Here is a 17108-nt window from a genome sequence, read left to right as displayed (position 1 = left end):
AATTTGTCAAATACAAACGAAACGTGCTACAGTGTCCGGATTGCAAAAATTTACAATCTAAACCAGGCGTGAGAGGCGAGAGCTCACTCTAGAGTCCAGAGACCAGCTAGGTAGGCACACACTTATTGTCACTTCAAAAATACAGACTCCTAGCTGCATTCAGTATTTCAGCCTGAAAAGATTAATCACTCGGAGTAGTACACCCGGCCATACTGCTTGGATTAACTAATGCATGAGTAGTTTAAAATCAGCCACAGGATTGGTTTTTAAAATCGTGGCTGGCAGCAGCAGGCAATAATTGAACTCTCTGTGCTGGCTTGCAGGCAGCGCATTGGGATCGGATTAGACCGGTTTTAAAACCTGGAGGACCGGGGGAGCGCACGGCAGGACCGCAGGACAGAGCCGGATTCGCATGGATGCATGGGCGGAACCCGGCGTGCTTCCCGGCCGCGGCCGGCCTTGATGAAGAGCAACGACGACGCAGTGCATCGAGCTCCGCAACCGACACCGCCATAAAACAACCACTTGCTCGAGATTAGCCCGTGTTTAGTTGACCCCAAAATCTAAAAAGTTGCTACAGTACCTATCACATCAAATGTTTGCGGCCCGTGCATGGAGCATTAAATGTAGATGAAAAGAAAAACTAATTGCATAATTTGGTGGGAAATTGCGAGACGAACGTTTTAAGCCTAATTAGTCAATGTTTGGACACTATTTGCCAAATAAAAACGAAGGTGGTACAGTAGCACCAAAATCCAAATTTCACAAACTAAACGAGGGCCTAGTAGGCGACCTGTACACAGATCGATCCATCGGTGTTTGGTGCCGTACGACGCACTGGCAAATGGAGGCTTCTATTCTATGTTCCCTTCTGTGAACCTTCCCAAGCATGCGCATTTGACAGTCTGACTAGAGAGCCTTGGGAAGATCCTCTTTGACTTCTCTGAAATGGCGCAACTGGGTTATAGTATCAGTGCTAATCCTGTAGCTGTTGTCATGTTATGATACTGCTAGTACCAGCAAAGCTGCTTTGGGTAAAAAATAACCGGGGCTTGTAGCTGGCAAATTCTTCTGGATCTGGGAATGATTAGCGATTCTTCAACAGAAGCCGCGGCCGTGGCCGAATCTGAGCGCATGTGAGCATGATCGGCTTGTTTGCTTGAGCTTATTGAGAACTATTTTTCAGCCATAGAATAGTATTTTTCTTTCACAACATTTTAGCATAAGCCAAATTTCAGCATCAGCGAACATGGTGAATTATTAGCTTATTGGTAAGCGTGTGTAACACATTTTTTGCAGTGACCAAACCTCACATGAAACTGTGAAAGGGAACCAGAGCAGCACAGTGAAAAGCGCATGAGTGTGGACAGCCCAAGACGGATCTGCTGCATGCTGCGCTGGTGCGACTCACGAGCCGTATCCAAAAATAGCTTTCAGGTTTTCATGGCTTCTTCAGTCTTCATCAGGCCAGGGGAGCCATGGAAAGAAGCAAAAAAGGTGACCTCAATGTGAGCAGCAGACGCAGCACACGGCATACTGTACGTACGTTTTTCGGGCAAGGCAATGCAATTGCATGCGGTTGCAAGCCTAGCCGGGGTAGGCAGCCAGAGCCAGGCAAGGCAAGGCATGCTACCTAAAGCGTGCGGTTCGAAGGCACATAATTCCCCTCGAAGTGCACACGCGTGAGATGTGCACTTCATCAATGTCGTAGATCGTGTCGCAGATCTCGTTTACTCCTGCTTTCTCTCATTTACATGCATGCCGTGCCCTAACCTGCCGACGCCGACGTCGATCGATGCATGCATGCATGAAATGAAACATACAGGTTCGTTCCCCTGCCGCTGCCGGAGTACTTGATGGATGGCAAGGGCACTCGAGCACTACTGTTTCAGCTTTCTCTGAAGATACGCTCGCGAGCAGGACAGGGAAAGTGAGAGCGAGCAGACGAGAGATGCAGAAAGCTACAGGAGCAAGAGTAACCACAGGCAGGGCAGGGCAGGGCAGGGCAGGCACTGAAGCAGTAGCGCAATGGCTCCATGATGAGGGGCCGCGACTGCATGTGCACTATCGTCCTGTGATGGCGTTTGGTACAGCCTGCGGATCAAACGCGTGGCTCATCAGGAAGGAAATGTTATGTTGCCCCGTTCGCTGGGAGGAATTCTGAAGGAATCTGGAGAAATTTATGAGATGAAAACACTATTCCAAATGAAAAAAAGCGAATCAAACCGGGTTCAAGGGCACGTGAACGGTGCAGTGTGGTATCGGCCGGAGATTTTCATTCGTCTATGGTTCCTGCACGATCTGTGGGTCTTTGCTCTGGTATATTTACTGATCGTACCGCATATCTATGAAAATCTATCTGCTAGTAGAATGTGGAGTACTCTCAGCTTGGTTTTGTCTGGTAGTGTGACTGTGAGAAAACAAAAACTAATAACAGCATAATAACATATCACTAAATTAGTGAACTCATCTGGAAGTTCAATTCTAATGGGGTGTATTCTTCTCAGTCTTTGTATAAAATTGTTAACTTCAGAGGCATCATTGTACCTGTTCATGTTCCTGCTTTGTGGCACTTGAAAATTCCTCCTAGGATACATTTCTTTCTTTGGTTACTTTCCAAGAACAAGCTGCTAACTAGAGATAACTTAAGTTTGAGGAGGAAAGTAGATGACCAGACTTGTTTGTTTTGTTTGGATATTGAATCAGTATATCATCTCTTCTTTAGTTGTGTAGTTGCCAAACAACTCTGGAGCTGTGTTTCTGAAGCTATTGGTAAAGATGTAGGAAGTTCCTTTGAATCTATCTTTGTGGTTAAGCAACAAGAGATTCTTAGTTGTTAATATGTTCTATGCGGCTGCCCTATGGGGGCTTTGGAAGCTAAGAAACAGTCTATTTTTCCAGGGGTGCCTTTGGAAGGATGTGAAACTGCTAATTCAGCATGTTGTCAGTATGCTTCAAAGCTGGAGGCTGCTATGCCCCAAGGAAAACCTTTTGGAGTTCAATCAGAAGTTGGCGTAGCCACAAGACCCCACCTGCTACCTGGTTGTCCCAGGTTGGGAAGGATTGGAAGAGTTTTCTCTACAAGCATGCGCTTGAATGGCAACACCAAGCTCTTCCAGCAGATGTGAAGGAGCACCTTGCTGGCTTTGAGAAAATGGTTGGAGAGTCGGACGAAAACAAGTGGTTTAGTTTAGCTCAGTTCAAGTCTGCCTAGCAGATGTAATGTTTGTTGTTGGGGTGTGTTTCTCTTTTGTGCTCGATGTTGAGCTGGATACTTTGTTATTCTGGACAAATGCTGTAAATGTTTGTGGTCTTGGTTAATGCTAAGGCTGGGGCAAGGCCTTTAAACTCTAAAAAATATTATTGGTATAGTTATCAATTATCATGGACCACTTCTCAGAGGCATTTTTTTTCTTCATCATATAAAAACGTATACTCAATACTCCTACTAAATTTACTGCCTAATGCCTAGTATAGTAACACATTAACACTGCACCTAGCAACATGCAATTAGCAAGTAGCAAGTCACCTCGACAGAGAAGATGGGAGCTGGACCAGCTTGTCCTCACATGACCAGTTAGTCAACTCCAACAGCAGAGTTCCCTCGAGGAAAAAAAAATGTTTTTACTCGTAGGAGTACTGCTCGCCGACCATCCTCTTTTGGCCTGCCCAGAATTTACTGCGAAAGATTTAACCATTGTCCAGTCACACCAGCCATATATGCATATGCTTACATCTGCTGCCCCCCTCTGACATGATCCTCCAGGACCCAATCTGGACGTGTTGCACACATCATCACATACAGGCATACAGACACATGTATCATCTCTCTGCACTGCTCCCTCTCTCTCCCTTTACGCTGTCGGTATCTATCTCAGCTCGTTTTACCAGCATCGCTGCGTGCACACTTGCCGCTCTAAATTATCCCCTTCACATGCTCCCGCTCTCCTCCTCTTCTCAGCTCTCACTCGACCTGGCTGTGTTCACGTTGCTCTCTTACTCTGCCGTTCAATCGATCGTTTCCCCACGCTGTCACATGGCGCTCCATTAATATATAGCACCACGCCACGCCACCATGCTCATCCTCCCGCTCCAAGCTCCGAGAACGCAACACAGCTCACTGTACCCGAGCTCGTGGTAGCCTCGGGTAGCTAGCGTTTCTGCGTGTGCGCGCGCAAGCACGTACTCCACGCGCGCAGGTGGCTGCATCCGGCCACCATGTCGGGCACGGGTAGCAGGTCGTCCCGGAGGGGGAGGGGCAGCAGCAGCAGCTTCACGCTGCGGCAGCCGCCGGTGGTGGACATCGGCTGCAACTGCCGCCGCCCCAAGCTGTTCTCCGTCTTCTCCTCGTCGTCCTCCCTGTTCCGCGGCGGGGGCAAGCCCAAGTCCCCCAACGCCGCCTCCACCTCCACCACCACGGCGTTCACGGCCACCACCGCGGGCGGGCGCAGCGGCACGACGGCCACTTCCACGGACTCCTCCTCGTGGGGCCCCGCGTCGTTCGTCGCCACCTACTCGCTGTACGAGGAGCCGGTCGCCGTGGCGGTGGCGCCGCTGCAGCAGGAGCGGGAGCAGCAGGAGGCGAGGCGGCGGCGGAGGCAGCAGCACCGCCGGCGCCGCAGCAGGCGTGCGGCAGCGCCACCGCCCGCGCGCCACGGCGTGGAGGTGGTGGACGAGGAGGAGTACGGGCGGCGGGTGGCGCGCGAGAGCGTGGCGGTGGCGGTGGACTCGGCGGAGCCGTACGAGGACTTCCGCGAGTCCATGGTGCAGATGGTGGTGGAGAAGGAGATCTACGCGTGGGACGACCTCAACGACCTCCTCCACCAGTTCCTCTCCCTCAACTCGCCGCGCCACCACCCGCTCATCCTCCACGCCTTCGCCGACCTCTGGACCCGCAACGGCCTCTTCTGCCCGCCATCTCCCTGCCAGTTCTAGGCAGGCTGCTCGCCGTCCAACACGGCCGGCCGGCGCCACGCCATGCACGTACGCTTGCATACTGTTTTAACCAATAGCTAGCTAGTCTTTGTCCTGTCCTACTGGATGCTACTACTACCAGTGTACCACCCAAAAAATCATTTCTACCATTAACAAAGCACGCAGCTCACGCGAGACCGAGACGCTATTAACCGAGGTCCCGGCCGGCGAGCTGCATCCATGAATGCCAAGGTCTTGAGCTTAATTAAGGAGAGCGCAAAGAAGGCTATGCAAGATTATCAGCTGCTGATAGATGCTCTGCTCGTCGTTGTAATCTTACTGTAACACCATGCCGTTGTAATGTAGTCCACGTACGTACGTGCTAATGATGTGTGCGTGTGGCGCCAACACCGGGAGTGCAATGATACGCTGGTGTCGCTCGAGTGTGATCCTACTGTACTGTGTCACTGTGTGGTGTGTACTGACACTGCAGCTTTACTAGTACGCTGCTGCTGGATGCTGATACTGATGCTGATTTGTTGTGAATTGACACTGGAGTTTTACTAGTACGCTGCTGTTTGATGCTGATTGTGATTTGTTGTGAGAAAAAATACTATTATTTTGTTAAAACGGTACTGCAACAAGTCGAAGCGAAAAGGCCTTTGTTGCGATTCGAGTTTGTTGCGATTCGAGTGCTTACCACTGCCAACGCCACCAGCTCTCCTCCACTTCGTTCCGTGTGCAACAAAGCTGTGTGCTAGGGCTAGCGTACGTGACGTTGGGCTGCATGCGCTGCGGCCGTGTGGACTGGCGTGTAAAAGCTGCGACGTGCCGCGTCCACTGCTTCATTGCACTGTGCGGCGCGGTGCGTTGGGTTCATGTGTTCTGCTGCAGTGCTGCTCGCTGCAACGCTGGGCTGCTAAGCTGTACTGTCACTGTTCCGGCGGACGCGATGGATTCAGAGCTGGTCCCTGCGATTCAACGTTGCTCACACGCCGTTCAACGGCTGGATCTGGGCACAGTGCCAGCACTGTGTGGGCTTCATTGTCTTAGCATTTGGCCCGCCCCAAAAGTCCGAAACAAACAACCACGCAGCCTAGCTTGCTTAGTATTAATTGGCGTAGTAATTTTTTACTGGTCCTGTCTTAAACGTATCCGTGTACGATCGTACGGTGACGCTGAGGAGTAGACGGGGCTCCAGAACTGTGCGCTGTGCGGCATTGCATGGCTGCAGAGCCAAGCCATAGATGGTTCGGTGGAGCCAGAGTAAAAACTACTCTAGCTTGGGCCGGCCGCCCGGGCCGGGGCTCCAGAACTTGAAGCTGCACTGACAGGCATGCCCCCGCACGCATTTGCCTTGCGTTCACGGATCATGCCGGCCAATCAAACGCCCCCGCGAGGCGCGAACGCTTCAATTTCAAGCAAAGCAGGGCAACCGGCCAATCGATCGGTGAAACAGTGGATGAAGCCTGGAAAGCTTTTGCAGGAACAGCGCTACCGCCCAATTCAAGTACTAGTACTACCGTGCGAGGTTCGCCTTTAGGGCCGGGTAAACGAACGGCCGGCTCTCCATTATTTGTCCGCACGTACAGCGCTAAGTGAAGCCAATCGGCCGGGACGAAACGAAACCGCGGCAGAGAATTTTGCAAGCCCCGCGCCTCCTCGTTCTCGACTTGGGAGCAGGCAGCGTCGTGCGTCTTCGTCCGCAGTGGATTTTCGGTCGGCCCGATCGACACGGTAAATCGAGGGCACGAGCGTAGTGAAAACTGAGAGGGGACCGGCTTGGCGTTGGCCAAGAGATCCTGCTAGTCCCTAGAGACGAGTAGGCGGCGGGCAGCGGTTACGACCAGCGGGGAGGGGCGCGGCCTGCGCACAGGCTGCCGCGAATGAATGCCAAGTTGTCCGCATTAGCGCAGCTAAGCGCGGGCGTGGGCCGGCTTTCCGCAGGTGGGGTCTCGCTCAGGAGTTCGTGACCCTGACATGGTCAGTGTGCTTTTGGCGCTAGGTAGCTGCGAATCTCTGTGCCCGGCCTGGCCGGCGGCCACCAGCCGTAGCCTGCCGGAGCCCGGTGGCGGCGCATGGATGAGGAACGACAGGCGTGCGCGCACGGGAGTGTAGCGAGTAGCGACTTCGACAGCCCGCGCGGCGAGGCAAGCCGAGGCGAGGCGGCACGTCCATTAATGCTGACAAGGTCTTGGAAGGGTTCACGGGACGGCGCCTTTGGCCTTTTGGCCGGCCGCACGCTCCACCACTCCTGATGGCGTGCGCAAACTCCGCGCGAACCTCCACCAATGCGAGCTCAAGCGGCGGGCGGCGCCATGGCGCTCACACCGGCAGCCGACGCCGCCCACGCGCGCCTGGTCATTATGGCTGGGGTTGCCGGTGGCGGCGCCTACTCGTAGCAATGGAAGGGGAGTGCTTTGGATTCACTTTTACACCCCGTTTGGAGGTTGGCATTGAGATATGAATCAGGGAATTGGATCGCATATTTTTAATACCACGTGTTTGGACGTCTTGGAATTCACTCTTCGAATTTGACCTCAAATTCCACATGGTATTGCCATAGTTACTAACCGCTCAGTCACAATACCGAGTTGGAGAGGTCTGTAATCAGCCGAACGAAGCACGACCGCACGAGCTGCTGCCCTGCGCCGCTGTAGCTCAACAGCGCCGCCCGTTACCGTCAAGGTGCCTAGCATCAACGTCCGTCGCACGACCTCGGCTGCGCCGCCCATCACCGTCGAGCTGCCCAACATCGCTGCCCGCAGCCGTCGAGCTGCCCAGCGTCGTCGTCCGTTGTCAGAGCTCGGCAACACGGCTTGCAGCTTGCTGCCATCGAGTTGCCCTGCGTCGTCGTCCGCCGCCCGCCGCCGGAGCTGACCAGCGCCGCCCACCGTGGATCTCAGCAGTGCCGAACAACATGGATCTCGTCCGCGCGCGCTACCCGCCATGGATCTCGTCGCGTGCGCTGCCGCCATGGATCTCGTCGGCGCTGCCTGCCGTGGGTCCCTGCAGCGCCAGCCGCCGTGAGCTCGTCGTGGTGGGTCCGCTACTCGCCATGGACCTCGTGGATGGCTGCCGGCTCCATGAGCAATCCTGATTCTCATTTCCGTTAGAGGGACATCCAAACAGCTTTTGGTATTGTGTTTGTTCTAGTTTCCACCTGGCCAATTCAGAAGACATCCAAACAACAGAAATGGAATCATAGTCCAATACCATTTCATCATGTAATTGAATTGGAGATCCAATTCTGTTGACCCAATTCAATGCCAACATCCAAACGCGGGTCATCACTAATCCCGATCCGCGCTATCATGTGACCCACGAGCCGAGCTGCGCGTGACGCCGAACTTCACACACCGCACGCGTCCGAAACGCCTTCATTGCCGTGTGCCCGTGTCGGCGTGTCATTGTCCTGTTCATCACCACATCTCTTTGTTTTGCAAGGAGGTACTGGGCCGTGCCATTACTGAGTAAAGCGATCTATTTTGATTAATTATCCCTGACAAAGTCAATGCACAGTTACAACTATACTCTATACATTGGTTGTATTAGTATGACAGCAGTCCTAAACTTTTCTAGTTCCAGGCTTCTTTCAATTTTCCTCAGTATGCACGACAGCACGAGCACGATACTCCCAAACTACCAGCAACCCTGCGATACATGGTTGCTCAATGCTGATCCACGACTAGTCTATCTGTTGGCGCTTGTACTAGTAGTACGAAGAAGGAAAAGTAATCGGACCCCGACCCGAACGGTCCAACAGGCCTATATACACGAACCTAAACAGCTTACAAAACAATACGGCCCAGTAAGAAACGAAGGGCCAGGTGGCCTCGGCTGTTGCTACTCGCAGTAGCTGTCTAGCCCACTGCCCCTGCCCCATTGGGCCTTGGCAGTCCGGCCTCAACTCAACCAGCACGAGAGGCTCGCGTCGCCTTATTCACTCCCCTAATTAGCGCTTGGCGTTTGAAGTTATTTTTCTATGTTTCTACCATTCTATCTCATGTGTAAGATCTTCACCTCAGCAGTCTCATATCACTTATAATTAAAATGCATTAACATATGCATTTATGATATCTATGTTAACGTGACACATCATTCATAAGCATACTTTTAGTTGTCCACGTAAGTGTACCACGCTATCAGCTAACAATAGTTTATAATAGTTAATCCCTTCATAAGTAATTGTATGAATAGTTTAATTTCGTTCTAGTAGTCCCCACAGCAACACGCGGGGTTGCTTCTCACATGTATCCATAGCTTTCTCCGACTGCATGGTACATACACATGTATCCATAGCTTTCTCCGGCGGCGCCTGGCGCGAGCGGGCACAGCTACGGCCGCCTTTCTCCACCTCCTCCTCCCCCCATCGCGTCATTCTGTGCCGGCCGGTCCCTCGCCGCTGGCTCACGCCGCGAGGCGCTGGCGGCGACCGACGGCCCCCCCCCCCCGGGCTGCGGTGCGGCGTCGGCCATGGGACCCGGCGGTGCCCGTCTCCGTCCATGGCGCCACGCGAGCGGGCCTCGCCGGTGTGCCTCCCACCCCTTGCTGCCTCCTCGCGCCGGTCAGCGTCTGCTTCTGTGCTCCACGAAACCCTAGCCTATCTCTCTCCCTCCCTCTCCTATCCTCCCCTCCGTTGCCTCCCCTCCTCGATCGCTCCTCGCCGTGGCGCACCGGACGTGCACCACCGCGACCTCCTCCCCGCGATGTGCGCTGCCGGGCTCCAGCACACCCGCCGCCCCTCTCCATCGCCAGCGCCTCCTTCCCGTCACCGGCGGCACTTCTCCGCCTTCTCCACGGTCTCGATCTAAATGGCAGCATTCTCGTCGTCGGTGGCCATGGCGGGCCCGTGCTGAGTGCGCGGGTGGGAGCAGGTGAAGGTCCCCGAGCTCGAGATCCTGATGCAAATCCAGGAGGGTCCCGCGCGGCGGCAGGCGCCGTCCGCCGCGGGGGCGCTACGGTCACCGATGTCCGCATGATGCTCGCCATGTTCGCTACCATGGCCTCCTTCTACGTTGCCGGATGGTGAGTCCGCCCGCCTACCGGTTTCCGTCATTAGTTTCTTTGTGAAAATGCTCGCCTGCTTGGGTTCTTCTGTTCGATTGTTTGGTATATGCGTGTGCTACCGATAACCCATGGGGGATTCTAGATCCCTGTATGTCTCTAGCGGGAGCTGCTCATGATGATCTTGCTAGGGAAGTTATGATCCAGCCGGTGGTGCATTTTAGGCCCTGTTTGTTTCAGCTTTTCTGAGTCTCGCTTATAAGCTGAGCAGGCTTATCTGATAAGCCACGATTTGGAGAATCTGCTGTCTAAATAAGCTGGGCGTTTGGCTGTCCTGATTATTTCTGGTAGATTATCTGTCCTGGATGTAAATTGACCTATGTACCCCTGCGACTGATTATACCTCTTTTGGTTCGTCACAATGATGTGAAGATAATGGTGGGAATATTTTTAAAGTTTCAGATAGCAATATGGCTCCATTAAGTTGCAATGTACAATAATAGTCGAAAATAACATCCATTTGGGTAATGTAATTGCTCCAAAATACTCAAGTTTCTAACAATGAATCACCCAACCAACGCATTAGCAATAGCATCACGGAAAGCACACATATTCATATCATCCGCCGAACCACCACCATCAGCTGAAGGAACTTGGGACCCAACACCACTACTGTCTTCCACATATGTTTCAAAATGTTCATCATATATGGCATTGTCTCTAATGAAATTATGAAGAGCCATGCAAGCAACGATAATCTTTGATTGCTTCTCAATTGGATAGCTAGGTAACTGCAAGAGAGTGCGCCACTTCATCTTGAGAACTCCAAATGACCGCTCAATCACATTTCGGAGGGATGCATGAGCATAGTTGAACACCTCCTTCGATCCCACTGCATGACGACCATGTTGCCATTCGGGCACATGATACCTTTGTCCCTTGTAAGGTGCTAGATATCCTTTTCTATTAGGATACCCAGAATCAACAAGGTAATACTTGCCTTCAGGTGGATGTGGAAATTTATCCTTGTAGGTGACTAAAGTATCCAAAAATACCCGAGTGTCATGAGCAGATCTAGGCCAACCCGAGACAACAAATGTGAACCGCATATCGAAGTCACAAACCGCCATGACATTTTGTGAAGCATAACCATGTCGTCCAATGTATTTTGCCTGTTCACTTTTTGGTACAGTTACAGGTATGTGTGTACCATCAATGACGCCTATGCAATCGTTGAAATAAGGCCAGAACCTAGCTTGCTGCAGTTTTGGATGAACTGTACCAAAGTGTGGATCCTTAGGTCTTATGATGTCAATAGACAGTCTACAAATTGAGTCAAGTACCTCACTAAACTTTCTACTGATAGTTTCTAAAGAATGACCAAACCTATTTGCAACTTATCTAAACGATTGAGGTGCACCACATGTCCACAAAAACAAGCCTAAGGCTTCCTTGGTACAAATATCATTAGTTGATGTCAAGCCATAATTCTGAACCAAAGTTCGATGAAGGCGATGGAATACTGACCTTGTCATTCTAAACATGTTATAGCACTGCACTCTATCATTTAGTTGGATTTCAACCCATTGTATCCCTGTCATGACTGGTACATCCGGAACCACCTCCTTGTTCTTTGCAACACTGCTTGTTGACCCCATCAATTCCATTGCAATATATGCAACCATGAAATCCTCATCAGTACCCGATTCATCCTGACTTGCATCCTCATCACTGGAGATGCTCATATTGATTTCAGCACCTAAAATAGGTACACATTATGAAGCATGAGCAAAGGAACAGAGGAAGCATATACACAAAAATAATTATTCGCACAAGCAAAGTCATGACATAAATCATCAAATAATGTACCCATTACAACACTAAATTTTCATCAAATAATGTCTGAAACTGAACAATTTATTTTACTACTACATAACAACACTAAATTTTCCGGTCCTCCCATGCCCGCCTCAGCCAATTAAGCCTCCCATTCGGTGTCTTCAAAGTAACGAACACATCACGGTTTTCCTTTTTCTTAAGCAATTGGGTGGCATAGTAATGTTCATCACTCCCTTCTTCAGCACCATCGTTAACGACTTGCTCCAATATAGCCCCAATCTCATCTCTAACATGATCAACCGCATGAGAAGTTGCTGAATTTTTACTACTTTGGGCCTTCTTCTCATATGTGTCGACCAACCTCTTCATAAGTTGATCTCTATGTCTTCTTTTTCTTTCCAGAGGGGGAACCTTCAGCTGGCCTTTTGTTAGCATTTGGTGTGCCATGTGGTGAACCTCTCCCTTCGACTCTCTCACTATCACCATCACCATGACCGGCCTCATGCTCCTCACCCTCTCCATCGTCAGGACCACTTCCAGGAACATAGGATGTCTCATTAGTCACACTAATAGCATCAAACATTATCCGCATCATTTCCTCGTGCTCAAGAACTACAGTTTTGAAACTTATACATCCTGGCATAGCCTGAAACATTAAATGATAACAATTAGAGGATGACATGCCGATGAGTACTAAAATACAAAAGACGACATCTCAACTACTCACCGCATTTTGTTCTGTCCACCATTCATCACTAGCAGAAATACATCCGGTCACAGGATCCCTTCCCAACCCAGTGGCTCTCATGTTCAACGTCTTCCACTGTGCATATTTCTTCTTCAGTACATCCCATCTGTTCTTCATTTGCTCTTTGTCATATGGCCTCTTTGTTCGCTCAAAGAACTTCTTCACCAAATTAGCATAACCCACACTATTCAAGCAATTGTGTGGCCTATTATGGGCAAGCACTTCTTCTATGCATATTTCATTGAAAACTTTGGCGACAAAAGTATCCCATTTTGCTTGAGGTTTTGATGCTTTTTCCATCTATTCAAGCAAACTGGGATGTCTATGTACATGAAAGAAAAAAAAACAGCAGTGTCACCAATTGTACTGAGCCACATATTCAGAACAAGTGGAGTCCTCAATTCTACTGAACAAAAGCACTTAAAGTTGACGTAGATTTATGAAATGTCATGTAAGATCATGCCACAGATTCCTTAACATACATCATTCAAGATACGGCAAGCAACAGAAAAAAAGCAACCCTTAAAGAGTATGCACAGAAAATGCCTTTGACACCATTGGAGCATGTTAGATGTGATCTACATTGCCAATTAAATAAAGTCTCACATGGAGCACCTCATGCCTGATCTCAGATCTGTCAGATTAGAAGGGAAAACAACAACAGATGACTTTTTAATTAAAGGAATCAAATGATTCTGCAGTTGAGCCAATGATTCCACCCTTTTGAGAAATGCTAAGTTACCAGTGCAAGGAAAGAATTTGAAGCAAAGCTAGCTTCTAAACTTTTCCTCTTGGTCCTCCCTTGTCCAGTACAGATCGCTAGCACTAGCACATGGATGGGCCTTGGCACAGCAACGAAAAGGATCTTCATTGCTTCCTGAGGCACAGGTGTCCTAAACTACACGCAAATGATAAATTGTATGAAGAATAAACAGGCCAAGCTACTGCTTTATTAGATCAGAACTGCTTGGCTATCTTCATCAGGATAAAGCCTAAAACTAGATACTAATTCATAACCACAAGCGCCTAAACTTCGACTGGAGCGGCAAAATTTCCACGGAAAGGATCAATTCTGGTGCGCCCATGCGAGATCCCTTGCCCGATTGTTCCCAATTCCACCAGGAAAATTCGGGAACTCAAGTTAGGCGCAAGGCGCAGGCCGTCCCTCAAGTGTGTGACACCACACAAGCAACCAATGAAACAGCGCCCGAATCACAAGGGGAACACCCAAATTTCATCGAAGGCAAGCCAGTTCCTGCCCACCCACGGCCAAAAAACACGGCCAGGATCCCAAGCAAAGTCATGACATAAATCAGACAAGTGAAAGCAAGGACACCAGTGTTGCGTGCTCACCTTGCTGGACAGCAGCCGGTGGTGGGGATGGAGCGGCAGCAGGCAGTGGAGGTCGTCGAGGACGTCGAGGTCGGAGATCCAAAGCGGCAGCCGGCAGTGGGGATGGAGCCCTTGCTGGATCCGGAGCAGGCTGGCGCACCGGCGGATCCGGAGCGGGGAAGGCCGCGCCTGGGGAGGAGCACCGACGTCTAGAGCAGGCTGGAGCTCCGGCGGAAGGGGAGGGAAGGCCGCGCCTGGGGAGGAGCACCGACGCCCAGACTGGTCCTCTGCGGAGGGGGAGGGGAGGGATGACGGCGCCCTGCTGGAGATTCGGCGGAGGCGGAGGGGAGGGATGACGGCGCCCTGGCTGGAGCACCGGTGGAGGTGGATGGGAGGCCCTTCCTTCAGATCCGGCCGAGGGGAGGGAATGGGAGGCGAGCAGGGGTTGGGGAATGGGAGGCGGCGGCGGATCTGGAGAGAGGAGGGAGGGCCGGGCGAGCAGGCGTTGGGGGATGGTAGGCGGCGCCGGATCTGGAGAGAGGAGGGAGGGCCGGGCGAGCAAGCGTTGGGGGATGGCAGCGGTGTCGGGAGGGAGGGAGGGAGGGGCATGGAGAGGAAAAGCCGACGCGATTTCGGAAACGCGGGGTAAGGCTCGCTTTTTCGGATACGCTGCGGGCGACGGGAGATCGCGGAAGCGCGTTCGCGACTGGACACTGATCGCGGGCCGTTTGTGCAGGATTACTTGCTTATTCCGCTCAGAAGCTGAGCATACGCGGCCCCAAACAGGGCCAGCGGGTGAGGTTTTGATCTCTCAAACGGAATCCAGTGCGAGGCTCACATTTTGTTGCGATGTTAGTACTTGTTTCTGCAGCACTCGGATTTTGCAGTGTCACAGTTCATGAGTGGAGTATTCCCTTTTGTGCTAGTATTGATGAAGACCAATCTTAGTTCTAAGGCACCTTACCTTTTAACTTGATCTGGATTGTGATAGTAACGGAAAACTGTTCCTCTGTAGAAATGGCTTGTGTTTTTGCCTTTTGCTGTTTGTAGAGGAAAAATTGTTGACGTCCTGAATTTCAGATTGTGGCAGGATGCTCAGAACAGAGTTTATCTCATTAAGGAGCTCGACAGACGAACAGGCCAGGTAGGCGCCAGAGATCTGGCTCTTTTGTTCTCTAGTGGAACGATCCACCTGTGCTGCTTACTTAAGAGCCCCATTAACTCTCTTGTGCATGTGATTCAGGGGCAATCAGCAATATCTGTGGATGATACCTTGAAGGTTGTTGCATGCAGGTAATTCTAAGTTTCTAACCTTTCAGGTTATATGCCAAAATTGTCTTTCAATGCACAATCTGACAATTTTCTTAATGCGTTTGAAAGTATGAACTTTTGCATTTGCTGTCTAATTGGAACTAGTGCTCCAAACATGCAGAATGTGTTCTAGTATGAGAGTTTGGAGCTGTACTAATTGCTTCTGTGTAAACATCCTCCGTTTTTTAGGCAGCAAGGGAAGCGGTTGGCATCGCTTGAGATGGAGCTTGCTGCAGCAAAGCATGAAGGTTTTGTTGGCAAATACAATCCTGAGACAAATGGAACTCGCTCTGGGAAAAAGCCACTGATTGTTATTGGAATAATGACTAGCTTTGGGAGGAAAAACTACCGTGATGCTGTCAGGAAATCATGGCTTCCGACAGGTACACTTCATGCTTGCATTTTTCTTACATCTATTTTTTTTGGTATTCTGACAGACAGCAATATTAATAATTTCATAAGAAAAGAATATTAATACCAAAATTTGGAAATTCAGTTCTCATATTTATTATGTCAAAAAGTTCTTTTTAGTTATTATGTCAGAAAGTCCTTTTTTAGTTATTATGACTAACTTAATCTAATGAGGATGTATTTACTAAAACCGTGTACAGATTTTTTTGCATGCTTTTAGAGGAGATTCAAATTGCTGAGATAAAGTGCATAATGAGGAGTACAGAAACTGATGCTCTTGTTATGGCTTCAATAGATTTCAGGTTTCTTACGTGTACACATTTCCATTGTTTGCCTCTTTGGTACATAGTTTAATTATAGAATTGGTGCTTTTGCCGTTTCCCTTGATTTTGATCTGTATTCCTTGCTCCTTACATCTCCACCCAAGAATAATCTTGTGGGGGTATGGCCCCCAAGACATGGGCCGCACCATCGGAGGTGGCCCGGCCCACAAGATCAAGGCGTGCACGGCGCTGCTCGGCGTGCACCGCAAGACATTGTATAGTACCAAATAGGATACTTTACTTGTAACCCTGCCCCTCCAGAGTATATAAGGAGAGCAGGGGTCCTCTACTCGACATCATGTATTCAATACAATACACCAAAGACACAGGACGTAGGGTATTACGTCGATCAGACGGCCCGAACCTATCTAAATCGCTGTCTCTGCGCCTTGTGTCACCATCCGGTTCCTGATTACGCGCATCCCCACCGATAAATCTACCATCGCGGGATACCCCTCGGTGGACTGCTGATGATATTCTGTCGGTGGGGTGTGCGCTTGATCCATAGCGAGCCAGATGGACCTCAAATCAACAACGCGTTCTCGTCGTCAATCTTGTGGAGATCCATGCCGGTCCACGACGACGATTCATCACTGTTACACCAGCCCCTGCGACAGCAGATCCGATCTCGGAACCACCTCCGAGGTCGCCTTCACCAACAACTCACCGCCCACCAGGTGTTCGCCGTCAACGGCGACCAGACAACGCCATACGTCGTCGACCAGACGCTCCGTCTAAAGCTAAGTCACATTTTAATATTCTTCTAAATATTCTCCAATCTTCGTATATCGTCATAATGTTTTTTCGAACTGTTTTCTCCATGTTTGCTCTCCAAATGATTTTCTAAACCCCCGAACAGTCATGTTGATGCTCGGAGGCCTCCAGAGACGGCCCTGTCTCCGGCTCCTCCCTACACGTGCTACGGGCTCCGCGCTCTGCGTTATGGGTGATCGGTAGTAGCTCCTTGGTCACGCCTGTTCCTCCTATACGTGCACGGGCTCCGCGCTCGACGTTATGGACTATGGGCTAGCTAGGGCTGGAGACTCAGCTACACACTAACTGTTCGGGCGGTTTATATTAAACATAAATATATTTTTACGCCAACTGATCGCCGAACTGCATACGTCGTTTCATCACCATTGCTGATTTTTCTTCGGAGTTTATTTATTTTTACATCATGTACTACCCGTTCTACATGTTTGTATTGCAGGATCATCGTCCAG

The 17108-nt window shown here is 50.5% G+C and overlaps 1 protein-coding gene, 1 long non-coding RNA gene and 1 pseudogene across 3 annotated transcripts; 2 read left to right on the top strand and 1 right to left on the bottom strand.

The window, feature by feature from the left end:
• The first annotated feature begins 4098 nt into the window (after positions 1–4098).
• LOC136532500 (transcription repressor OFP8-like) lies at positions 4099–5368 on the top strand. The gene has a single exon (XM_066525091.1). The coding sequence runs from the start codon at positions 4219–4221 to the stop codon at positions 4933–4935; it is 717 nt and encodes a 238-aa protein (XP_066381188.1). The 5' UTR covers positions 4099–4218; the 3' UTR covers positions 4936–5368.
• A 5119-nt stretch (positions 5369–10487) lies between these two features.
• On the bottom strand, positions 10488–11513 carry LOC136532499 (protein ALP1-like; annotated as a pseudogene).
• Positions 11514–14635: 3122 nt separating this feature from the next.
• Positions 14636–15867, top strand: LOC136532498 (uncharacterized). 2 transcript variants are annotated; one of them, XR_010778246.1, is made up of 4 exons: positions 14636–14984; positions 15084–15133; positions 15341–15534; positions 15763–15867. It is a non-coding gene; the product is annotated as an uncharacterized lncRNA (long non-coding RNA). The 2 variants fall into 2 exon arrangements; XR_010778245.1 differs by lacking the exon at positions 15763–15867 and having other exon boundaries at positions 15341–15606.
• The last annotated feature ends 1241 nt before the right edge of the window (positions 15868–17108 follow it).

Source organism: Miscanthus floridulus, unplaced genomic scaffold (genome assembly GCF_019320115.1).
Source record: "Miscanthus floridulus cultivar M001 unplaced genomic scaffold, ASM1932011v1 fs_643_2_3, whole genome shotgun sequence".
NCBI classification, from domain to species: domain Eukaryota; kingdom Viridiplantae; phylum Streptophyta; class Magnoliopsida; order Poales; family Poaceae; genus Miscanthus; species Miscanthus floridulus.
This window is presented reverse-complemented; position numbering and strand designations above follow the sequence as displayed.

Excerpts from the sequence above, each read along its gene's own strand:
- LOC136532500 (XM_066525091.1), top strand. The coding sequence starts at position 4,219 with ATGTCGGGCACGGGTAGCAGGTCGTCCCGGAGGGGGAGGGGCAGCAGC.